Source organism: Brachyistius frenatus, unplaced genomic scaffold (genome assembly GCF_029030835.1).
Source record: "Brachyistius frenatus isolate BFR_SWC_R1_liver_20210118 unplaced genomic scaffold, ASM2903083v1 Contig_145, whole genome shotgun sequence".
In the NCBI taxonomy this organism is placed as follows: Eukaryota; Metazoa; Chordata; class Actinopteri; family Embiotocidae; genus Brachyistius; species Brachyistius frenatus.
Window position 1 is genome coordinate 533,083 of NW_027210744.1, and position 26,343 is coordinate 559,425.

Here is a 26,343-nt window from a genome sequence, read left to right on the forward strand (position 1 = left end):
ACCCCCAGATTAATATGCATTTCTTCACAGGTAGTTGCATCATTTATACATTTTAATATTTATGGTTTATCCCTGATTATGTTGAGTTTGACACACAATCTCCACAGGAAGTATAAGGTTCCATTTATTTGTCTGTTAATCCTTTCACAGGGCTATATCATTGTTATGTATTGCAAATCTTGTTCAAGGACGTGTCCTGATAGCCAATAGAGAGCAGGGCAATTAATATTTTACAATCTGTTAATGCAGTTCTTTTCTGTATCATCCATAATTTTCAGGCCAGATGACCGGTGCTCACACACGTCTCGAGTTCCACAACATCGAGACCGGCATCATGACCGAGCGCCGCTTCATATCTGTGGTGCCCTCAAACTTCATTGGCCACCTCCAGGGCCTGTCCTTCAACGGCTTGCCATACCTAGACCAGTGCAAAAACGGAGACATCTCCTACTGCGAGCTGAACGCCCGCTTCGGCATGCGCCACATCATTGCAGATCCGGTGACGTTTCGAACTAAAGGCAGCTACTTAGCATTAGCCACGTTACAAGCTTACGCCTCCATGCACCTCTTCTTTCAGTTTAAAACCACCACGCCTGACGGCCTGATGCTCTTCAACTCTGGAGACGGGAGTGACTTCATCGTTGTGGAACTGGTGAAAGGGTGAGCGAATCTCTTTCTGATGATTTTAGTCAAGTGAAAAACTCTTCTCTTTTATCACTAAAGAGATGATCTTTCCTTTTCTCTATTCCATTGATGTTTAGCTTAACTGGTGACAATAAATGACAAATTTTTCAGTTGAACTTTTACTTATTCTCCAATCTGCCATTGACAAAAAACAGCCTTTCACTACTTGTGCTTACAGACAAGTACCGTCTTTTGTTTTGTGCTACAAAGTAATCCTGGTATTCAAAGGAATCCATACATCTCCTAACCCAGCAACACGCTGTGAAATAGTGTCCAGTTGGGTTAAACTGCATGTTGTGAGTTATTATTGCTGCTATGAACACAGTGGGCTGCACGTCAGCTTAGTGTAGGTTAGTGAGTAATCATAACCAGTCATCTGAAAAGCTCAGCTGAAAGCTGCACATACTGCAGCCTATTATTGGACGGTAAATGGAAAGTAGACAAATATTAATGCCTGTTTTTCGCAAAAACTGTGTCTATTTTATATAATCTGTTAACTTTTAATTTATCATTTTTAACAGGATGCATTTCTCAGACCAGGGAAGAAGTCTTCAAACTTTTTATAAAGACTTGAAAAAGCGAGCACAAACCAGAAATAAACTGGTTAGACTTGTGAATTGTATCACCCTAAAAGCTGCTCATAATTAGAGTATCAAAAAGAGGCTTTTGCTCCTGTATCTCTCTTCCTCTTGTGCTCTATAATCAGCACTGTTACAACACAAAGGCCTGAGCTGCTTCTGCCACACAAAGACAAGAGGCTACATAAAGGAATTGGAATTGAGGTAGAAAAAAAAGCACATACCTTGAATGAAACAGCCACAATAGCCTTAACCCAACACACAAAAGACAGCCATATTTGTGTGAAGGAGGGAACTGTGCCACCTCATCGGTCTGTGGGCAAACAGGGAATTCTAGACAAAAGCAGGTTTCTATATTTACATGTCAAACCAATGAGAAAACACAGAAACAAATCCCAGGCCCCATGTGCAGCCACATGAACTCGTAATATTATTTTCCTCAAACATTTGTTATTATAAAAAAGGCTGGTTACAATTCAGAAAAAGTATGATATATCGTTGGTGTTTCTTGAAAGAAAATATTTTATTGCCAAAAGGTTTATAATGACTTATAATGGCCACACCAAAACACTGTGATGTCCTTCCTGACAGGTATGTCCACTACGTCTTTGATCTCGGCAACGGCCCGTCGCTGATGAAGGGCAACTCAGACAAACCACTCAACGACAACCAGTGGCACAACGTGGTGGTGTCCCGGGATGCCAACAATGTACATACACTGAAGATCGACTCACGCACCGTTACTCAGCACTCCAATGGAGCCCGCAACCTGGACCTCAAAGGTAACAGCTGGCCATCCAGCACTGTTGAATCTATATTCTCTTATATTGCCATTGCCATTTGCGACGAGATGATTTGAAACTTAGAAACTCCTCGCAATTGATCGCTATAATCTATAATGTATTGTTCTCAAACCTGCCAATTTACACCAAAGCAACTGGACGAAATGGTGTGACATCGCCACTGCGACGAGTCTCTGTACTTGTTTTAACTGCCAGCTTTTCAGGGTTTTTTTTGTTACTGGATAGAATTTCTCACTTCTTTAAACAATTTCAAAACTCAATTTGTGATCAATTGTCAAGTTCTCGTGTCTTTTTCAGTAGCAGATCCATTGTCTAGAGAAGGTACTGTATCCTCTAATAAGCAGAAAAAAAACACTGCAGTCCAAAACTGTCCACTTGCAACTTGTCAAAGCCGACATGTCAGCTGACCTCACTGACAGCTGAGTCAAGCTGAGACAGTCCGCACTGCTGCAACGTACATCTTGTAATGGATCTTTGGACTGAACTGGGCTTTACAAGAATGAACTATTCCAGTGTCATCCTTGGTCTGTCCCTTATGAGATGTTTGAGAATGGCAATGAATACATACCAGCTCAAATCCATCTAAATTAGATCCACTTTCATTATCCCAGCGGCTTTTAGAGTCTACTGGGTTTTCTGAGTCAAAGAGGGGTCTTTAGTTTTTGTGGTGCATATAGCACAATGTTGCCTTGATATTTGTGTTAGCTAAGTACATTTTTCTTCACAAAGACCTTCCAAAAATGCACAGCTGTTGTATTCACAGGTTCTGTTTTTTTTCCCAGGCGTCCATGATAAAAAGAGATCTATCCTGGGTGCCTGGTGTAAATATGGCGGCCAAATAAATGTGGATAGTGGATGAAATAAAATTTAACAAAAGCCTGGCAGCATTGTTGGTAGCCCAATGTTGTTCACCTTGAAAGATGACCCTCCACTTTCAGCAGATGTTGGCTTTACAGGAGCAGGACAATAACAGAGCAATATCGTTTACTGATCACTATCCTAAAATTACCTAAATCCAACATCACAGACCGACTTGAAGCAGAGAAACATTCTGAAAACAATAACAGCTTATCACTTCATCCATCTGTGCTTTGCTCTTTTTTTTTGCTTTCACATGCTTGTTTCCAGTGAGCTGCTTTTTCGACTGGAAAAAAACAATCGCATTGGGTGCACCTGAATTCTACCTGCAACATGATGACTGTCTTTTGATTGAGGCATCTTTACTTCTTTGAATTTAAAATACCCTGCCCTTGTGAATCCTTTTGAAATAACAGCCATGGTTACGAAGCACTTAAGGGTGAATAGGTATCTCAGGTCTACAGCGAAACTGGGACTGGAAGCTCAGGTAATTGCAGGTTGAACACCTCAAAAGTCAAGTTTTCTGATGTGTTATTTAGATGCTTGAGAGGCTGTTTGCATAGCCAGAGACTGACAGCATAGAAATAAAAGCAAAGGTTCAAAAAGAAACAGACACCTACAGTACCTGGAGGACAGACACTAGCATGTTAACAATGGACAACAGAGGGCAGACGCGAGCATTACCAAACTCTTTCAAGTCCGTGTGTGCACTAATATTAAGATTAGCTCTGTATAATTCACTTTGATTTTGCCTGTGTCATCTCACAGAGTTTGGAGTCCTCCTGAGGGTGCAGCGGGTGGTTGTGTAATACAGATCAGAAGTCAGGGTGAGCCTTTGGGCCCACCGAAGGCTGCCAAGAGTCAAAAGATCAAAACGCGCGCCTAGCTCTTTGGGGAAAGCGTGATTTATTGACATACTTATCCTTTTTTTTTGTTTTACCAGTTTTGCCCTTTGCGGTATGCACAGTGCACCTCGAAAAGACAGCCATAAGGTGAGGCTGGGGTGAAGATGAATGGCACTCTGCCAGTTACCTTCCCCGAACTACATGCAAAGTTGATGACCATAGAGCAGGCTTTAATAAGCTGCAGACACAAGGATAGAAGAGTATTGAATCAGCTATATTGGTTTTAGCGGTAACACGTGCAATTACCAGGTTGGTGTGAAAAAAAAGATTACATTTGCCACGTATGCTTTGGAGGAGGAATGCAATTGTCACTTGGTTAATGTGTCAATGTGCTTCACAAGACTACGCTGTTGATAGAGATATCAGTAACTACTGCATGTAATGAATGTTTGCTTTCATGCAGTTTGAGTGTAGCAAGCTGCAGCCTAATTGTGTATTCCTTATGCATGGTGTGATTGATAAATAAATGGGCTTTCCTGTTTATCCATGCATGCATATATCTACACAAGCAATCCCCTACATTAAAGTGAAGTAATTCATGTTTAAAATGAAGAGGGTTTGTTTTTGATTGATTGCTTATGTCTAGGGTGTGGCAAATACTGCTGTCAATCAGCTCTGAGATTAGACAGGAGAATCATTAAGAAACCAACTGCGAGGCTTTTAAGTGGGCTACCATCCTGCAGGGGAAGGATGACTGTGTTGTTTGTGGTTTTGGCCCCCCCCCCCGTGTCATCCTCATCTTCATTATTTGCAATCATGTTGAATGGTGTCCAGTCTAATCAAGGAAAAATGCTTTAGAAGCACCCTCACGATAAAGGGATACTTTTTCTGTCAATACAGTTTACAAAATGTAAACATAATATATCTTCCCATTATTGAATGAAGCAATGCTCTACACATAATACAACTGTTTCCTCTCTTCAGTATATTAATAAACAGTTACATCTGCTCCTTATAAAGTGCTACCATCCCTCAGCTGCCCAACAAAGCCATATGACAACAATGGATTCATTTGCATATTCAAAATTACAGTCACACCATAGAATTATTCCTTTTTTTTTTTCCTCACAAATGAAACAAGGCATATTTTCAGTGTATAATCACAACAGCATGTATTACTCGGCTGTAACCTTTCATCTGTGTTGTTAACTTGGTCGCTGGTATTTTCAGGGTTCCTTTTTCTTCATCTGAACAGCGTTGTGTCTGCAGGGGACTGAAATTGAGCAGCTTTCTGCTACCGGGAAGAATAATCATTGTACATCTTCCTTTATAGGACTTGAGAGGGGGGATGGGCATCTTCCCTCCGTCCCTTTGTCTAATTGAGCATTCAAACCTCTCAGTGGTTCCACTGTGACAATTCCCCTGGCAAAAAATTGTGTGCGGCTCAAACTGTAAACACTATTGCAATCCACTGAGCTTAAACGTGTGTGTAGGTGGAGAAAGCCTCTTGACAAATACATAAACATATACAGTATAAACTTAAGCAGAATCGGCTTGCCCCTTGCAATGTGTGTAGGCACACACTCACTCAAGCTATGTACATTTTTTCTAAGGCTTCAGCAGTCACACACAAAGCTGAGCAAATCAAGCGCAGGAGAAATAGCAACAATAAGCTATTTCTCACAATCTCTTTGCTCTGTTCTAACACCATTTCAGCAGGCATTGCAAAGAGAAAAACCCAATTCTCCAAGCTTTATCTGTGTAATTGCGCAGAGAAAATGGGTTTTGTGCGCTCTGTCTTCCTTTTCTTTGTTTTTGGACAGGCAAAACATCTTCAAGGCATCCCTCTTTGTCAGCTAAATTATGGCGAGGGAGCAACACATGTAGTCCCAGAGGATAGCGCTGAGTGGATCTAGTTTTGTGTAATGAATGCGGGTCTCGGAGCAAGACATGTTGAACAGACACCATACAAGTAATATGGCCCTGCCATTCCTGTTAACAACCTGCTGAACACAGTGACAGCAAGATATTTCCATATTCTGAAATAGCCTTGTTGATTCTGTATTGAAACACAGTGTAGAAGAATCCTTATCAAATATGCCAGAGAAGCTTTACAATATGATGGTAAAACACGATAACACAGAAAAATCCTTTAGTTATACCATCGGAGGTGAACGATACCACAAATCGCGATAAGCTGAATATGATATCACAATGGGTGCGTATTTTTGGAACGTGGAATTCGTTCTCGTGACTACAATATAGAAATGATCACACACATCATCACGAGCAGATCTCACTGGAGCCCGGGAGTAAATGACCAAAAACTGTTCATGTTGTGTTATGTATAGTGTTATGCTAAAAAATTAAAAATAAAAAGTGCAGGGGAAAAAAGGTGAGAGGAGGAGAATGATGTTCCTCCATCCAAATACATAAGCTGTACATTGTGCTAGCATAGCACATAATCATCAAACTCGGACTTCTTGTTTGGGGCAACTTAGTTTGACCTTTTTTTTTTAAAAGACTATTGTTTTGGCATTTTGCCTATAATAGGAGCAGTGTATAGACAGACATGAAATGTCTGGAGGGAGAGCAGGAAACTAACATGCAGTAAAGGTCTGACTGGCTAGGAATCAAATCATTAAATCAGTGTTACAGCTGGCTACCAAACTTTGATACTTTCAAATGCCCAACTTTTGCAGGAGTAAATCTCATCAGTGTCAGTGAACAACAGCATTTACTGTGCGTAACCTCTACTCGGGCGGCCCGTCCGCTTTGATCAAATCAATCACACTATTTTACTCTTTATAATAAAAAAAAGGCCAAAGAACTGGCTGAGTTGTGCTGCAGTAACTAGAGGCTTCTGTGTGTGCAGCCGGCTTGCTACAATCTATCGGTAGCACACGGGGCATTCAGGGAACATCGTTAAATTGTAAGTTCTAGCGATAACTTGCATGGTAGACGTTTAGGAGACGCCGGTTAACTGGTTACACTCTCAGCCCCCAAAGTGCATTAAACGTAGAGATCTGCACTGTGGTACGGGTAACTCCAATTTAGTCTCACTTTAATTATATTCTCTGTATGCTGAGGGCAGTACAAGTGGAGCCTCTTACCTGTTCAAAGTACATAAACAAAGCACCGACTGAGCAGGCTAAAACTGATTTGCTTCTGCTATGTAAAACGTGTCACAATTCCTGAACTATTACATATTCTGTCTGTGTCTAGTAATATTCATGATGGTCGTTAAGGCTGTTACAGACTGCTGACCAGTCTTGCATACATTATTAAAAGGAAACAACGTAGACGGAAACACTTTTCAGTATATTATAATGCTAGCTTATAATTACCCAACTGGAGTCTTCTACAGTAAAAAAATATATTAGTTACCAACACCCCACCTCAGCCACAATTTTGATCCAGAAAATAATGGTGTTAATTATCACAGAATAAATTAATATGTGAAACAGGATTTCCCCCATCATCTCTGCAGGAAAGTGTCAAACAGCCTTTTGTCTGATGCCTCATGTTGTGAGGGCTGCTTTGCCTGTTTCAGTAGTGCTTTTTTAATTTTCTTTTACCACATAGCTCTCATCGAGTTTTGGTTTAATTATTTCCCATTTGTGGTTTGAAATGTTTGGACTTTTAACCATAGGATAATACCGTTTTTTTTCTGTTTTGATTTTCAATACTGGTACTTTTTTTTTTTTCTTGCCAGGTGTTGCTTCTATCATTTTAACATTAGTAATTACCATGTTCCTTTTTGAGGCTTCAGTCTAATTACATGAACGAGACTCTCACCCAGAAGACAAGCAAGTTCCCTTTTGGGAAGATACAGTAGCAGGACTAATTAGCAGCCTCCGCTTTAGTGACAGGAAGCAACAGATTTATATGATATATCTTCATTTTGCGAAACAGTCGCACCAGTAACCCTATTTGCGGTGTACAGAGGCTAATAGACCCCATTTGTTTATGCAAATTATACTAGTTATCACAATTAATTTAACAGTGATATATTGATCATGAATTAATTAGTGCTACACATAGCACTTTAAACCGTGGACACTTAAGGTTAATTAATAAATATTCTCTGACTAAAGCCAATGAGGATATACAGTATGTCCTTCTCTGTATCCTCTTACTAACATAGCGTAGCACTTAGCAATAAATGGAGAAGTTTGTAGGAGGTCAAAGTATGAGTAAAAGTTCCTTTATTATTCCTGGACCTCAACAGTAACACATATATTTTTTTTTTAAACTGGAGCAATAGACCTGTTTCAATCCAGATATTTTAGTTGTCGTTATAGGGAAAACCCAGGTGTATCAGTGATGGCTGCATATCACTTCGGGCGGTTTCTACTTTTCTGCATGATGGTTCTTGACATGGCTTACTGGGACACTTAATGGGAATGAGCCATCATTAATGCACCTATGCATTACGACCATGACAAATCAAGATATCTGTTGTGAAAAATGTGCGAATTAGTTATGTAAACACTACAAAAAAATGGCTGCAGGCTTCAGTTAAGTGACTGTCTTGTGTTCTGGTGTAGCACTGTTATATTTCTGTTTTGTAGTTTTGCCCCTTTTAAAGCTGAGGTTGAAGTAAACAATGTTGGGCATGTGGAAGAGGAGGCAAACACAAACACCCATTGCCACCAGGAAAGGAACCTGTTTTACTATGCAATAAAAATGGCAGTGTCAAAAATATTAATGTCATTATTAAATAATGTAACAGGAAGTGAGGAATGTCAACAGCAGCAGAATTAATCTAATGAAACATTTTCCAGGTTGAGAAGATGCAGGGAGGAGGAGTAATTTGGCATACCATATTCAGACAATGCCTGTCCCTTTCTTTTGAAGATGCTTGCTAATGAGGTATACTTGTGTAGAATTGTAAAGTGATGACATTGACTATGTTCCATTTTCTACCAAAAGCAGAACAAATTGAAACACAATATGGAGGAGAGGTTTGGCAGGGATAGAGAGGAGGAGGAGGAGAGAAAGACAAACAGGTACACAAATACTAATGAGTTGAGCTCCTGCCAGCAGTAAAATTGAGATTAGCCGTTTCATTGCCCAAAAGTTAATAACAGCATCTGACAAACCAAACCTAAATTAGTCGATAATCCTGTTAGCATACCAAAACCTTTCCGTACCTAAACGCAGACCAGAAGATAAATCGCTGCTGAAATTCAAATGTTTTCAGAGGCACAAATGGAAAAGGTGATGGTCACTATTTACTGTTGTACAAAAAAAAAGTTCAAATTGATTATCAGAAAGGGGCAGACATTAAAAGTTGTTTGTGTTGCTGATGAAAATGTCAAAGCTGTTAGAAATCCCTTTCATTTGTCCATGTCCAAGTTAGGGAACCAGAGGGTCTCACAAAGTTTAACTCTTGATTAAAGGCACAATGTTCCACCACCTCCAAAACCTGATGGATACTCGAAAGGTTTTAAGTTTGGCCAGAAAAATAATAAATTCGTCCAAAATTATCCCACAGAAATGCTGGAGACACCACAGCTGCACATCCATCCTCGCTGCGGCGTAACGTGATTGTGATTGGTCAGGATGCAAATAGTTTTCTTGCCGCAAACGCCCCTCACACATGACATATCACAAATGAGAGCGAGCAAGGTCACTGCACAAACAAAGCATTTCCCAGCATGCCTTCTTCCTTACAACTTCCTACAACTTTTTAAAAATAGGTATCAAAATCAAATATGTCTATTTGATTGGTCGAAATAATATGTATACAATTTAAACATGGAGTTTTAGGACATATCAATTAATAAAAATGATATTACACTAAATAGGCTATGATTCAAAACCATAAATTCACAAGGTAGGAAGTTGTATATCTGTCACAAGACTTGGAGGTATTGATAGTGCAATCGGATGAAAACTTTGATAATACATTGGATTTGGTAAGAGTCTCTTTATGATAAGTTACAGCAGGCTTTGTGCAATATAGGACAGAATTAAAAAAACTAATTATTTACTTTATGCTTTTCACATTACAGTTCATAACATGCTGAAAAAAAGGCTAATCTTCCTTACGTAGGGCTGTAGGTGGTATGCGATAAGAGTTTGACAAAGGACTCATTGAGGGATAATGTTAATGTGGTGCTACATGGATAGTTTTTGTGTGCTCGCCCTCCCTACAAGGGACATTTTTCTTATACTACTCTCCTCTAGGAGAGGATCAAGATGGAGCGACAGCTCAATGGCAGGACTCTGTGTTGCTCAAGGACAGAGCGGTGTGGGGTGGGTTGGTGAACGGGACTGATTGTGCCCACCTTTTCAGATAAAATGACTTGAATTGACTTGAGCTGCAACACTGCTGCTGCTGAGTTTCATACAATCTTGACAATATGTACGTCTTCCACTGCCCAAGATTTGGCCTTGAAGGGTGCTATTTGAAGGGCAACAATGGCTTGCTTCAGTCACTCATCAGGAACAGTATATTATTAAAAGGGTGCTTGCCCATCCCTGTCCTCTTAAGTACACCGTCACCAGTGCAGCAGCATGCCCACTTATACAAAAGAATCATTTTTCAGGATGGACATAAAACATCTCAATATGATGATATACATTGACTGTTACATCTTGAGGTCTTTCCCTCTGCTTCCATTATATTGTATGTGGAGGAAATGTCATTACCATAATGCCGGGATCTGCTCTATTATGTAGAAAAAAATACATTTTTCTCCCTCATCTCTTTTGCTTCTTATTATTTCCCTTTTCCATTGCATTATGTACTGCGTGAATAGCCTTTAAAATCAGCCTCTCTGGGGCAACAGTAACAAGACGGTGGTGCAGATCTATTAAGTGAATGACAAGACAGCGATGTAATCGCACTGTAGACAACAACAAAAAAAAGCGTTGTCCAGCAGTGAAGATTGAAAACCTTTTCATTTCTATTTCACAGTCCTTGAACTATTACATATACTACTTTAAGATTTTGAATCCAGAGGCAGAATACTGCAAGTGCTGCGCTTTTCAGCACTTATCATGTTTTCTCCAGAGATTTTCTTGACCTCATAATCTTTAGAAGAGGACACAATGTTAGCCCCAAGGACTTCAAGTAGTAAAATGCTTCAAGGACTTAATATGATGACAAGCAACTTGGAAAGTAATATGAAGTGTCTCTGCTGCGCCTCCCCAGTTGAATGCTCATAGCAGTGAGGAGGTGTTAGACAGTAACTCTGAAAGCAATAGGGGCTTGCTCAATGACACCTTTAATATTTCCCTCATTAATAATTCAGCTAATTCGACTTCCAAGGTGTTTCAGTAGTCTTTTATTACAAACATATGAACACTTGAAGAGAGGTGTGCTGGGGGCATGTTGACTAATATCTGAGATTGCCACACTAATTCATTGTGTAGTTAGCATGGGCTTATTGCACTTTGATTAAATAAGTCTTTTCTTGGCTTCAGGAGCTGAAGAGATCTCGTTTGTTTTTGTTGTTGTTCTTTATTTTTTGTGCTTTCTGCAGAAACACAGAGAAGTAGACAGCAAATAACATGTTTATTTCTACTGTAGTTAAGTGTACTTGTTCAAATACCCTCCATACAAGTCGAAGTATCTTGAAACTAATCAGGCCGAGTAGTCGTATCAAGAACAGGACACGCCGACTTTTTAATTTGTTTCAAACAGACTTTAAGACTTGTTCTGATGATGGGGATTATTCTTTTGTATTCATCTCGGTAAGAAACCAGTGTTCCAGTGTTCTCATGAGACTTGTTAGCTCAAATTGTTGTATCACGAACAGTGAACTAGGTATGACAGTAAGGTTGTGTTTGAAATCTGATGCTGCCAGAAGGAGAAAAGTAGGAAATACCTGTTTGGCAAATGTGTGACAATCTGCGTACTGTATTCAATTTCCTTTTTAACACTGCTTCACTTCGCACCTGGTGTAGGATTGTGAAGGACAGAGAGGGAGGAAGCCATGTAATGAAGATCTGCCAAAGCAGGGCCTGAATATATTTGCATAATAATAACTAAACAAATCACATGCAGCATAACTGGATTAGCACCTCACATCAGACAGTATAAATGTCTGAAGCAGTTTCTTCAGCCTCCTGCGTGACACATACGCCTGCAAAGCTTCGGGAACGGGGAGACAGTGGGAGCAATTTGGGATACATGTTGAGTTCATCCACACTATGCCATTCATTTGTCATAATCTACATCATCAGCATTTGCCATGACCACTGTTCTTTATCTTACTCATTAATAACATTATCAATCAACAACATCTATTCTTAATTCTGTTTAATCAATCAACGGGGAGTCACCATGTTTACAGACAAAAGGCTGAAACAGATGTATTTAAAATAAATAGATGACTGAAGTAAACGCGCTTGGTGTCTGCAGTGACAATCATTGCAAGCGGTTAATATGGTCAAACAAAGACAACATCGACGACTATGAATCTTCATACACTACAAATCCAGAGAAAGAAAAAAAAAAACATCACACCAGTGACACATGCTGTGGCGTACTTACATACTGTACACTCACTATTTTCATTGCATAAGTGCGTTTACACTGTACAGTATGAAAACATGCTGTGCACTACAAGTACCCAGATGATGCTCTCAAAACATTCCAAAAATATGATGTGATACACTGGAGAATTTGCACACTCAGCGCTCGACCTCTCGGCTACGTAGCAGAAAGGGAGGGACCACTGATGTAAAGAAATGTAAAAATCATGGTGTCCAGAGGAAGCTGCAGCAAAACACCACGCACATGTTTATTTTACGGTCAGTAACACTATACTGCTGTTGGACAGAAGCTATTGTGTTTGTTAAACAGAGGGCACAAAACGTTCAATTCTGGGTTTAAAAAAAACAACAACGGCCACCAGGTATGTTGGCAGTTGATGCATTCAAATGGTATGGGTATTTCCAAGAAGTGCAGCACGAAAGTGTGCAGTTTGAGACAACCCTGTTTGGATCGCTGGGAAGAGAAGTCCAAAAAACAGAGCTGCAATTACAATGTATATCCATAGGTGTCATCAAAATAAAGAAAACGGGAGATTTTCAAAATTGTTGTTAAACTACATCTTCATTAGATACCTTTTTTTTTTTTTTTTTCATAAACCAATAAATCAATGTAGCAACATAAAATGTAATGTGAAATACTCTGATCCTTCACTGAGTCCTGGAAAGCCTCGTCTTCCCTCCCAGATTAACTTAGTTTCCTTTCCATTCATCTCCTCCCATGTCCTTCTCTATCCCCTCTATTTTTCTCCTCAGTGTCAGTGCTCTCTCAATAAATGATGGGCTAGGTAGCTTGCCTGTTGCAATAGAGTGGTGTGCTTTAGCTTTTATTCTCACACTGACCTGTCTTACATTACAATTTATTATGGCATTACGCAGAGCTTTGGCCATTTTCCCACCCCACCTTCTTCTTGCTCCTGCTTCGTCAATCCCTTTCATCAAAAGCCAGCTTCCTCACCAGAGGTGAGACAGCACTTCTTTTGAATGCGTGTATCTGTACGCCCATTCATGTATTTACAGCTAATGTTCAGTGCTTGCAACCCTTCTGCTGACACAAATAACTCAAAACAATGTGTGAGACTCTATCACGAGGGGCAATCAAAACATACTGAGACTGCTCCTGTAGCAGTATCAGGGAGAGGTTAAAGTCTTGTAAGTAAGTATTCCAAGTGTCATCGCTTGATCAACATCAGCACCTGAGTTACAAACGTTTTGGTGAGCGGTGGTCTAGGTGCATCTGCGGTTTCTTTGCTTTTCATGATTTTAAGGGCCTTCTTTTCCAATTTCTGGACATTTGACCTGCTCCCTCTGCTAATTTCCGAGGAGAAATTGCAAATTCGCCCAGACCAGTGATCGCAAAAACCGTGTATAACTCTGGTGCCGATGTTGATCAAGCAACAAAACTTGGACTATATACTCGTGAGGACTATAGCTCCCCCCTAATACATGCACGTTGCTGCACACAGTTAACACGCAACAAGAGCAGTCCCCCCATCATATTATATATTAGCTCTGAAGTGATAGATCCCCTGAATATATAGTGCTCGAAATATACTACAACAACAAGAGCAATCTAAAGAATGTTTTAATCCTTATAAGTCATCAGTTAGTTTATCAAATAGTAACCAATCAATATAGTAAATACAAAATGAACTATTTGGTGCAGGCCTAATGTGACAATGTTAAATGCTCTATAGGTAACATGTTCTTTTATTAGAATATGACATTTGACATATGCAATCCATTGTTAACAGTATCGAGCAGTTGCAGTGATATTAGCTAACTGTACAATTTATATGAATCATTTTACATAGAAATAGTTATCAACAGTAATATATTCTGCATGTGTCTGGAAAAGTAAACTACAAAGACTTGAGTTCTCATTCATGCAAACAATAAGAACAGAAAAGAGAATGACATTGTTTTTGTAATCACGTCCTATTAACATCTCTCCAGGCAAATGGGCCAATAAAAGAAACCTTGTTTTAACTATCTGCCAGGTGAAATATAGAAGCCTTTTGTTCTCATAGAAGGGACAGAGAAAAGAGTGCAAGTATTTTCTGATAAGGTACAAAACATTTTCTTTATGAAAAATAGGTCAAAATAATAATATAATAATAATAATTGAAAATGACTTGGACTATCTGATACCAGACAGGCTACTAGTGACCTCGGTCTCCTGCATAGAACCTCTCACATTGTCTTTCCATTAAGTGTTTTTGTTTTTTTTAATGTTCAAAATTACACAGACAAATATCAGCAATACATTTTCCACACTCCGTTTATTCCGGCAAGAGATGGACTGAATGTACCCCACATCATCTTAAATCCCTGGAGCCTCATTGGTTGGCTTGGGCTCACATTGCAGAAGCTCGACTAATAATGTCCCTGATGGTTGCGATACTGTCATGGGTACATTTATTTTTCTCCACACTCACAGGTCCACTTCTCCATCATCTTGAAAGAGAAATTACACCATGTTCCAAATTATTACTAAGATGCATTTTTTGTTTGTTTGTCCTGACAGTCAGGATGATTAAGGTTATCATAATACTGAAACGATTATATAACAATGTGGACATTATTACAAGAAAAAACACAGATAATGAAAACTGAAAAATAGTCCCACATTATTATGCAGAGTGCCATTTGGAAACCATCATAAATCTGTTGTACGTTTTGCATCAACTGAACGTTCCTCTCGATCACAATTTAATAATAACAATTTGTATTGTATTTAATTTAAATGTGATGGCAGTGTGGCCTCCCAGAGCTGCTGTTTTGAAGTGTTCTGCCACCCACCTCCTTCATTGATCTTCTTTGCTCCATAGGTTTTTCAATAGGTTTGAGGTCAAAAGTTGAAGTAGCCACCGCCGGGATTCCCCCCCCCCCCCCTTTTATTTCCATAGCAACCAAGACGTCTGTGGTGTGCTGTGCAGATGGTACAATGTCCTCCTTATATATTTATATATATATATATTTTGGAGAAGGCATAATTCAACTTTTTGCTTTTTATACTGTGGCAGGGAATAGGAACTCTACATTTATTGTGCTCATTCAAAATACGGTTCAGTCCAAGTCCTCACTTCCCCACCGCCTTGCTGCCGTCAGGCTTGTAGTAACAAGTTGACCATTCACCACCAGAACTCATGCGTCTGGACCGTTCAGTCTAGAATAATTAAAACAGCTTTAAATTCATTCTCAACTATTTCTGGTCCCACTGTTTCTCTCTTTCCCAATAAGCCTTTATCAGACCAGATTAATCTGCGCTCTGAACCACTCACTACTCTTTTCACAGTTCAATTATTTCTCTTCAGTTTTTTAAGGAAACTGTTGAAAATGTGATGCCTCTTGCAAGGCATTGCACTATTCCATACTTTTTATATCGTAAAGATAATTGCATGACTGCTGTGACTTGCTGTGTAAAAAAAAAACGTTTTATTTTAGTAGGTTTCCCTTTCATTAAGGTCACCTGGTAAATTGTCTGAGATAGATACCAGTTAATTAAATATATATGAAGAATACAACAAGCAAAACCTAAAACAAAATATTTATTTGACAGAAATCATGCTTAAATTGATTTTGAACACAGTGTATATTAAATTCCCACTGCAACAATGGGAGAGTCATTCATAAACATCCATTTGAAAACTGCTATAACAGAGCAAAATATTTAGATTAAAGATAACTCTATCTTAAAATCCATTTCATGAAAGTTGTTTTCACACAATTATGGATATTGAATTTGTGTGAACTCCTAGTTTTGAACAGCAGAGACGGAAGGAATTAAAGTTGCAGGCATGTTTTGCGGACAGTGAATAATGGGACTTCCAGTGCCTTGTGTCAGCAGCACTACGAGTACAGTACAAAGTCTGGTTACAGTCAGTCACTAATTGACTGGTGCGACATTTGGGGTTGATGTCTCACCTGAAGACATCGCCATTTAAAACTTGCAGACTGTGTAGATTCAACTTGTGCCAGTTTTGATAGATGCAACGAAAACTAGACTCATAAAACACTCGTACAACAAGTCTGACAAACTGACCTTCACTGGCTTTTACACCACACTCAGTTAAGGTAGAAGCGAGTAAAGCAAAGAGACAGGGAGAGGACAAAGGACATGAAGAAAAACAAGGTAAAGATACTGTGGAGCACAAACAGTAAAGATGTAAAAGGATGGTGGTGGTGGGGGGCAGAGTGGTGACCGAGCAAAAAAATGAAATAAAAACGACCAAACCTGAAGTGCTGCTGGAAAGTCCAGCCAATGCAAAGTGAATGGAAATACAATATAGTGACATTTCATGGGGAGAAAATGGAAGCATGAAAGTGTGTAATGATGCCTGTCTGTGTCACTGTACAATCTCAACAGCGAGCACTGACACATAGAGTCTGGGTCAGTGAAACATTGTCATGGTGGCAAACAGTTAATACTCTCTTTTTTTTTTTCTCCTGTAATGTAAATATGCATCCAAGTGGGGGAAATTATAGGTTGGTTGCAGCTTCTATCATTGTAACACAACAGGCTATGTCATAATGATTACAGAGCAGCTAAGAGACTTCAGAGATGCTGTAAAGCACACAGCACCAGGGCTTTATTAACTGCATGTGAAAGCACAGCCCTCGTAGATATGAGCACTTCAAATAGGAAACTCTTTGCACTGCATCACATAAAAGCAAGCATTACAATCATAGCGTGTTAATAACAGTGATCTGTGGGTCTGATATAATGTTAATTGAAATAGTATTTGGTCGCTGGGCACATAATGGCTCTGGACCCCTACAAAACACAATGTCCACTCTTCCCGTAGTTGATTAAATCCAACTGGGTAGACTACGCAAAATTTAAATGCCAAGCAAGATACTCTGTTGGATGAAAAATTACAGTGGCCGGATATTCTGCAGATATATATTGTTCTGTACATTGTTTTATTTCCACGTTTTCCACTTTGACCAAGTTGTATACCCTTTTCTCTTGTTATGTAATTTGGAGGGATTGTTGATTGTTCAACTGTTTACTGCAGCTGTGTTTTAGATCTCTGTTTACCTTCCAGCCAGTCAGAACAATCCTACTGAAAAGGTATACCCACTAATAACATATTGTGAATGAGACTTGAAATGCTCGACACACGGTGATTGTTGAACATGTGTAATTACTGCCTAAGAGATGTTCTCACCTGCAGAAATCTCATCTTTGATATTAAGGCGTTCAAGTCCAGACGGGTAAATTGTGTGTTTGCCAAAGAAACGATAATGATGTGACTGCTAAGAGCAAGTTGACGACACTTTTTGTTTTCCCCTTCTCTCTATCTTGATCTCTCCTGTTTAATTTGCCAGTGTTGAAATGTTTATGTGCGTTTCAAAGACTTAATAGTTATGAGTCGTTCTAGGCATGTAATGATCGTCACACTACATGCTGCAGTGCCCACACTTTAATTAGTGCATGACGATCACAGTCCAACATTACTAGCCCGGCTTCATGCTCAATGTAGTCATTGTGCACTTCAAAGTCAAGGTTCATTTTTAATTGTAGAAACATTTGACTTGAATATTGATGATTTGCGGCTGCAAAATATATTCAGACACGGCAAAATGAAGCTCACTTTAATCATTTAACGTTCCATTTTCACTTATTGTTTCCAGCTACTCTGTTTGCAGCCTGTTCTCCGTTACTTAGCCGTCTACGCTGACGGAGTTAGATAAAAAGAGAGAGAGCGACTCCGGAGGTGTATTTCACCACCTGTGGTTACAGTGCAGTGGAACAAGGATGCACCTGTTGTCATGAAATAATGACAGCTTTAGTTGCCTTTGGTCCTTTTTTTTTTTTTTTTTTTTTTTTTCAGGATTCAAAACATCTCTCGCTATATTATATCATCCAAAACACAGAGACATAAGACACAACATAATTAAGCAACTTATAATTTAGCATCTGCAATTAACGCAGCGTCAACATTTATTCTCTGCACCAGTCATCTTGTTGTGGCATCTTTGCAGATTGGAGCGCCTCTATAATTAGCAATCACAGATTGCCTGCATCTTCCTGCTGGCTGCCATTGTCCCACCACTGCCTATAGCACAAATCACCCCGGCCTAACAGCCATTCATTTGCGCAGCCCACTGCATACACGTGTGTGTGTGTGTGTGTGTGTGTGTGTGTGTGTGTGTGTGTGTGTGTGTGTGTGTGTGTGTGTGTGTGTGTGTGTGTGTGTGTGTGTGTGTGTGTGTGTTTGTGCATGTTTGCATGTGTTTTTGTGTTTCTCATCAGTAATCATTCAATCTTTGTCAATTAGAGCCAGCATGATAGTGAAGCAAAACAAGCAGCAGAGAAAGGAGCAAGTGAAGACTCGAGAGGGAGGCAGAGATTCTTAATAGAGCATTTAATGAAAGTTAATGGTCGGCTTTGTGTGCACCGGGGAATTGTCCAGAGGGAGTCTGAGCATTGTTTAGAGATCAGAGCAGACATTGTGCATTCATGACCCATTCTTATGATTAGACTTCTCTTGATGATGAGTATAAATAATGTATATCACAGTATTGCTTGATATGGGCACACGCTGCAATACCATCACTTCACTTGGGAGCCAATTACAAGCAAGGATGAAATAAGGATGAATTTCTTATAGAAACCAAACTGTTTTAGATATTAAACACTATTTTGGCATCGGGGGTTTACGCCCAGTGAAATTCCTCTTGAAGATAATTCAAAGATTTTAGAAACAGCGAAATTGGAGCTGTGAGGTTTTTGCTCACCGGAGGTGGATAGTTTTCAGATACAAAGTATGGGCACTCTTACACATCACATAAACAATGGTCTTTCTTTTTAACAAATTGTTGACGTTAAAACGTCTTGTGTCCTGCATATCCACATACCTTTCCATTCAAAGAAGCTGTGAAAAGAGCTGCGTTCTTTATTATCGTAGTGAGATCTAAAATTACCTGGAAGAAATTATTGATACCCCGGTCGTCAGTGGATTCTAGTGATACTTAAAGCAGACTTCAATTCATATTACAGGTCCCTTCATTCTTTTAATCAATAATTCAGCCTGTTTAAATGGAGAAAGGTACCTGGTATGCTTTTTAGTACTGTGTGCACCACACTGACTTTAGAGAAAGAAAAGAAATTTAGCAAATTCAATATCCGTGATGAAGTTGTTTATCGATGTCTTAACTTTGCGTATTGATGTATTGATTGTGAGGGTGTCATTACTTTTGGTTGATCTGATTGTGTTTTGGTTAAAAACAAGTCAGAAAGCAATCGGGGGAGGGGGGCATATTCATTTTTTTTTTATCAGAAAAAAAAAACATATATACAAAGTTTTACCACCATGAAGGACCAATGGAATTATCTTTATAGAAGTCAATGTTTTAGTTTAAAACCCTCTAAAAACCCTGATTGCCAAGTGTAAATGTTAAGTCAGCATGCTCTTCCAGATGGTGGTGTCGGAGGCTCTCCTGGGCCCTGTATCCAAGCATCCCCGTTCCTCCCACCGGCCCCTGAGAGGTCATTATGATAACCGTAGATATGTGGAGGTGGTGTTCTCTGGTGATGTCTGGGAACCTGTAATTGGTCCCGTCTTGTGGATCTCTTTGGGCTCTTCAGCAGCACAGACATGCATCACTGCTGGGACAGCAGGGCCAGACAGGGACACAGTCTGAGGGCTGTGAGGAAAGTGGCTACTCATCATTCTAACCTTCCGGCAGAAGAACAGGCCTTAAGAGCTGCAATTGGGAAAATTGGGAAAATAACAACAACGTACTGTACATTTAAATATTAGTTGTATTTACGTCACTGATTACTTTACAACATAACAAACCACAAGCACTAAGTTACAGTAGAGGTAAACGGTTAATCACTCAACCAGCATTATTACAGTTAGATTTATATAACTTAGCAAATTATAGAAGTGAGCAGAAGAACAGTCATCATTTCACCACATCAGGTTACACTACCTTATGCTACACCGAGAGTTTTCTTTCCCAACGGAGTAGGAAAACAAACCATCTTTAATGAGGAGTATTGTCTGTCAACAAATAGAAAAAAAAACTGGTAAATGAGCAAAAAGAGCCTCACACTTAGTTATATATATTTTTTTAAATAAGTTTTCTACTGCATAAATGGAAAATAAATAATAGATATGATGTTTAGGTGCGTGATTTGAATTAATGGAGCGCTGCTGGAGACGATGCTTGGTGAATATCTTACATGCAAACTTTGTTCCTCGCAGCTTTTACATGTCAGGATCCGGAACTTTCAAAGTGTGCACCTCTATTAACGCGAAAGCCATGTTGCATTAAAACAAGAAGGCGGTTGATGGTGAAATATATGTTGTGGAACACAATGTTCACAGGTCCAAATAAACAAGGACATCAAAACTTTACACAAATAAAACAATCCCAGTTTGCTGTTTGTGTGTGTTTGTGTGTGTGTGTGTGTGTGTGTGTGTGTGTGTGTGTGTGTGTGTGTGTGTGTGTGTGTGTGTGTGTGTGTGTGTGTGTGCTTTTTTCTTCTGTAGTTTTTACTCCGCTGAAAGAAAACAAAAGTCTCATGACTAATTCTTACAGTAGATCTGGCGCAGCCCTCCCTCCTCTCCTGTCTCCTCTCGTTATGCAGTCTGCCAGTGGAAGCTCAAGCATTCTGTTGACTTCTGCGGAAATGAGCTGTTTGCTCTTTTGAGATTAACTCCATACCGATAATTTCATATTTGTTAAATGGGTCTTACAGCCCTGATTTCAGGACATCACTCAGCCGGACAGCTAATGAATTCTTTGTATTGATTATAAAGCCCGGGAGCCCTGGCTGGGAAATATGAAGTGTCAAGTGCTCATTAATTCTAGAGAGGAGTTGGCAAACATCATTGACTCATTCCATTACACAAAGTCCACATATAATTGACCTTGTGGCTCATTGCTTCTCAGTTGAAAGTTCTAGTTTGTAGCTGTGAAGAAATGTGTTGTTGTTTTTTTTGCGAGTCGGAAGGATTTCTGACGGTCTTATCTTTGTAGCAGGATCTCGCCCCTGTGTGAAAGGTTCTGCTGGATGTTCATTTTATGCCTACTTAAAGATAAAGCGAGGAGGGAGTTTTCAGGAGTTTTGATGATATGAAAAGACCGAATCATTTCAAACTGTGTTTATTCATACGCACTTACATCAAAGGCCTCTTTGTGTTTTTCATAATTTCACTTGGCATTTTCTGCAAAACTCTACAGAACAGAGGGCTGAGATAGAGTTAGAGAGATGGAAAATAATTGGGTTTAAAAGTGGATGGGTATTTCCTTTTATGTTGCAATGTAAAGAGACTTTAATTGCACTTGAGCGCTGAGATTTCCCAAAACCCAGCTTTATCGTGTCGCTGAGGATTCACAAATGCTGCTTCCTTCATGAGTAAGAACTGCTGTATGTATTCTGCCCCACTTCTAACAGAGCACAGTACGTGGACAGGCTCATGGAATAAATGTGTCAAGCATCACATGCCATTTCCAATTCTCCAGGCTTGATGCTGTACAGTCTATTCATGTCAAGTGTAAGCTGCTTCCTTGAATCGTATAATCGTCGGAAACATGGTCTTGCAGCTTCCGTAATGACAAAGCATTTTATCAGAGAAGTCTCTGAGGAGCACACCTCTCAACGTTCACGCTGCTCGGCTTTAAAATGGCAGCTCTTTGTCTCTCGGTGACTGTAGTGTTCGCTGTCTGCTGTATGCATACATTCACAGTGGATCAGTACCACACTGTTCTGTAATGGGACAACTTGTGATTCTCAGCAGACACATTTAGCCATAAATACGTCAAGGATTAGCTTGTTAATCCTTTAACAGCAACGATTCATGAAAAAGTTAAATGTAAAGTTTTTAATACACGTCACATCATCCAAAATCTGGTCATGGCTTCTTACAGTATACAGTACACCTGCTCACACACTGTAGCAGTCACACAGGTTTTCCTGCCCGTGTTGCATAATCAACATCAATTTTCTAAAGATAACTTTAAAATTGCAGCTGTGATTTTTTTTTTTTTTTTTTTTACCATAATCTTGAAATAGTGAGCTCAGGAGGTCATACAGTGAAAGCATTACAACATTTACAAAATTAGCTATTTATTTATTGACTATATGAAAACCACATCCCTTGAAAGATGTGCTGTGTATATTCCTATTGGGGTATTTTTTTTTAGAATTGGGAATCAAGCCTGGGTTTGGGTCAGATTTATCCATGAATTTAGAATCCATTTCTGAGATGGTTAAACTGTATATATATTCTTCTTTAGCAGTATCCAGCAATGGTCAATTTCCAGAATACTTAAACTACAAATAAAAATGCATGCTATATATATATATATATATATATAAAAGGGTCACAGATTTACTTCTGCAATTAAATTGTCATTGTTGTAAGTGGTTATTATATGAATATGTTTAATTATAGTGATATGTTTTGATGGAATGCATTTTGAACTAAAACACCAGTTATTTTGACATTATAGAAGTTAATTAGTAATGGCTATTATTCACAGGTAATCAGAAATTACTATTTTCAACTTCTCACTTGTGGTTATTACGTGTGTGTTTTGCAGGGGAGCTGTACATCGGTGGCGTGACAAAGAACATGTACAGCAATCTGCCCAAACTCATTGCGTCCCGGGACGGGTACCAGGGCTGTCTGGCCTCTGTGGACCTGAATGGGAGACTCCCTGACCTGATCGCAGATGCTCTCCACAGGGTGGGTCAGGTGGAACGAGGCTGCGATGGTGAGTATGCGAAGCACCTGTTTGTCACATACAGACGGTGGTATACACCAACCAGCCTCAACATTATAATCATTGACAGCTGAACTGAGTGGCATTCATTATCTTGTGACAACAACACCTGTCAAGGAGTGGGATATATTAAACGGTAAGGGACCAATCAGTTCTTGACGTTGATGTGTTGTAAGCAGGAAAAAATGGGTAAGCACAAGGATCTGAGTGACTTCGATAGGGGTCGAACTGTGACGGCTGGACAACTGTGTGAGAACATCTCCAAAACACCAGGTCTTGTGTTAGTTTGTACCTAAAGTAGTCCAAGGAAGGACCACCGGTGAACAGGCATAGGGTCATAGGGTCATGGGCACCCGAGGCTCATTGATGCATGTGGGGAGCAAAGGATGGCCCATGTGGTGCATTCCAGCAGGAGAACCACTGTAGGAAAAATTTGCCGAGAACCTTAATGCTGGCTGTGATAGAAAGGAGTCAGAACACACAGTGCAGCATAGCTTGAGCAGACCGCTCAGTAGAGTGTCTACAATAGGCACGTGAGCTGAACTGGACCATGGAGCAACAAAGAAGGTGACCCGCTCTGAGGAACCATGTTGTCTTTTACACCACGTGGACGTCCAGGGGAAAAGACAGCAGCAGGATGCACTCTGTTAAGAAGGGAAGCCGAGAGAATGTTCTCCTGGGAAACCTTGGAGTGTGTGGATGTTACTTTGACACACACCTCCTACCTTAACCCTGTTTCAGACCAAGCTCGGCCCTTCATGGCAACAGTATTCCTTGATGTAAATGCCATTTTTCAGCTTATAGAATGCAGCTCCAAACACTGCAGAAACTGTTCAGGAGTAGCTCAAGGAATGGAGTTCAAAGTGTAGAATAAATCAACAATTCTCTCACCGATGATTCACTGGGAAAACTCAAACAGCTTTGATTTTAAGTGCTAAAATCCATTGTGTTATACAATTTTCTTGTTGTTAGTGAAACTAATTATTCACAGAAAAAGACAACTTTTTAACAATTACTCATCAAGATTACAGGGATTATAAGGCACACATTTCAACAGTTGAGTTTGTCGTTAAGAGATGGAAATAAAACCTTTCTCTGTTATTATCCACACACATACATTGGACCTGATTCCCCTCTCTTGCCTGATCACACAAAACTGCCACTTAATACAGCTTCTAGTGAAAACCCACCAGCATGGTAACTCAGGTGCATTTTCCATGGCTGCTGCTCCCTGATATGCACCAGGAACCACTCCCAAACTCTGTGCAGTCTTTACAGTCTGTCCTTTGTACATCCTCTCCGTTGCCTCATAAAACCTAACGTTATTGTCAGTATGGCTAATCTCAGCAGCGTCACACCCTCATTGACTTTTCCTTCATCAACCTTGCATTTGTCGTATTTTTACCTCTGCTGTGCGTGGTCGGCCGCCGCGTCTCAGGGTCCATGACTCTGATGCTGAGTAATTAATCCTGAGTACAACAGTGGGTTTTGGCTATAGCATTTCCCTCTCCACACACCCCACCCTCAACTCCCTTCTCTGCCATGTCTCAGTGGCATACCGAGCGTCGGAGAGCACAGACTTGATTTCCCCAAGGGCTGCACTGGCCGACTCGATGCAGCACTGATCCAGCTTTCTCCCCCCTCCCTCCCTCTTGTTCCCCAACGCTGCTACTTCTGCCAGCCGGCCTTATTACCTGCCCACAGTTACACACCACAATTACTTCGCTCCAAACACAGTTTAAAACTGCATTACGTTATCATATCGACTCCTGGAGGCACCTGGAATGGATGTTAATATTAGTTAATGATTGGATGTGCCAGTGAGCTGAGCAGTTGTAATTGACCAGTTTTGAAAGGGTGGACCCTTTTCACAAATGTTAGTATACTGAGTCCTGAGGCTGTTGCAAATCCACGTGTTCCCTTGTTGATATTAAGGGGATACATCAAAAAAGATGTTAAATAGTTATATAATGTTACTCTAATCAAATTCAGAATATGATTTATCACCACTGGCTGGAGAAGCCAAACACATTTTACATCAATTCAGCCAATTACAACTTTCATATTGTGCAGTTTTAGTGGTCATTGATATTTTCAACACTTAAGATCCAGGTACCAAATTGTTGGTTTACTAAAGCAATAACAAGAGTGATGAAGATGATTTTTCCAAAAGCGTCGTAGTCCTTATTTTGGATCAGTGCCAGCGTCCACACCGACTCCGTTCTGAGCTCGTTGTTGACTTGTGGACTGGGGATACGCAGAGTGGTCAGAGGTGGCTGCCGGTCCGGTCTCTCCAGACCTGAGGCCAAACAAAGGCTAGAACAGGGAGCTTGTTCTTGTTGCTCCCCGCTGACTCAGTGGATCACAACAACAGAAAACATGATGGAGGGGTGTGTGTGGGGGAGGGGGGGGGAGAAGGGGTGGGGGTGGGGGGGCTGAGGCCAAGAGACTTGAAGATAAGATACATAAACAGTGTTGCTGATTCACTGCGGGGAAACGCAAAGAAAACGAAGCCAAAAAATAAAAACAGCAAAAACAAAACAATGAATCTCTTTTCACGTCAACAGACTCTAAATGCAAACGTATGAGCATTTGTAGCAGAGCACATAACAGTTGCAGGGGTTGAATTTAATTTCAAGCTTACTTAAACGGTTTTCTACTAATTTCGAGATTATGTTGGAATACCACCTCCAAAAAAGAAAAGACCAAAATTACAATAATCAGAAGCTTTGGCCAAAATGTTAGTTTCATATTTCATTTTTAAATCAAAACCTCAAACTAATCTCCAATCGAGTGCACAAAGCAGATGTTTCAGTTACAACCAATCTCTTAGGCGAGTACATGGCGGACTGTAGTAAGGGAATAATGTGTGCTCACTTGTTTTTTTTTTTTTACAGTGATATCATGTTAGCTCTCTCTTTATATTGTTCAGGATTTACCTGAACATTTAGAGCAAACGCAGCAGATGGAATTTTGCGTTCCAACAAAACCCAAAGCACCTAATAACAGGTTCTCAGGCAGCCATGCAAAGGTAATGGGTGGCCAATCAATAGTTTAAAGGAAGAGTTTGATTACATGACATGGCTATTAATTATGACAATATACTTACTTATCTCCTCCAGGTAATATTTTATTAGTGAGTAATTAATGCAGCAATTAGGAACCACTAACACAACAGGTAGACAGAAAGTGGACATTTTGTAACTGAAAGTGAAAACTCTCCTAGTTTTCTTCTTATTTATATTTTCCTTTTTTTTATTACAGATTTGGGGGGGGGTCTTTTTTTAATTGGGCCATTTGTAAATGGCACAGTGAGAT

At 39.9% G+C, this 26,343-nt stretch overlaps 1 protein-coding gene across 1 annotated transcript in view; it reads left to right on the top strand.

Moving 5' to 3' along the window:
* The window catches only part of nrxn2b (neurexin 2b), a 660,052-nt gene that overhangs the window by 344,245 nt on the left and 289,464 nt on the right, over positions 1 to 26,343 (top strand). The window contains 3 exon segments of the mRNA XM_069715608.1: positions 279 to 660; positions 1,854 to 2,044; positions 22,843 to 23,016. Coding sequence (XP_069571709.1) covers positions 279 to 660; positions 1,854 to 2,044; positions 22,843 to 23,016 — 747 coding nt within the window.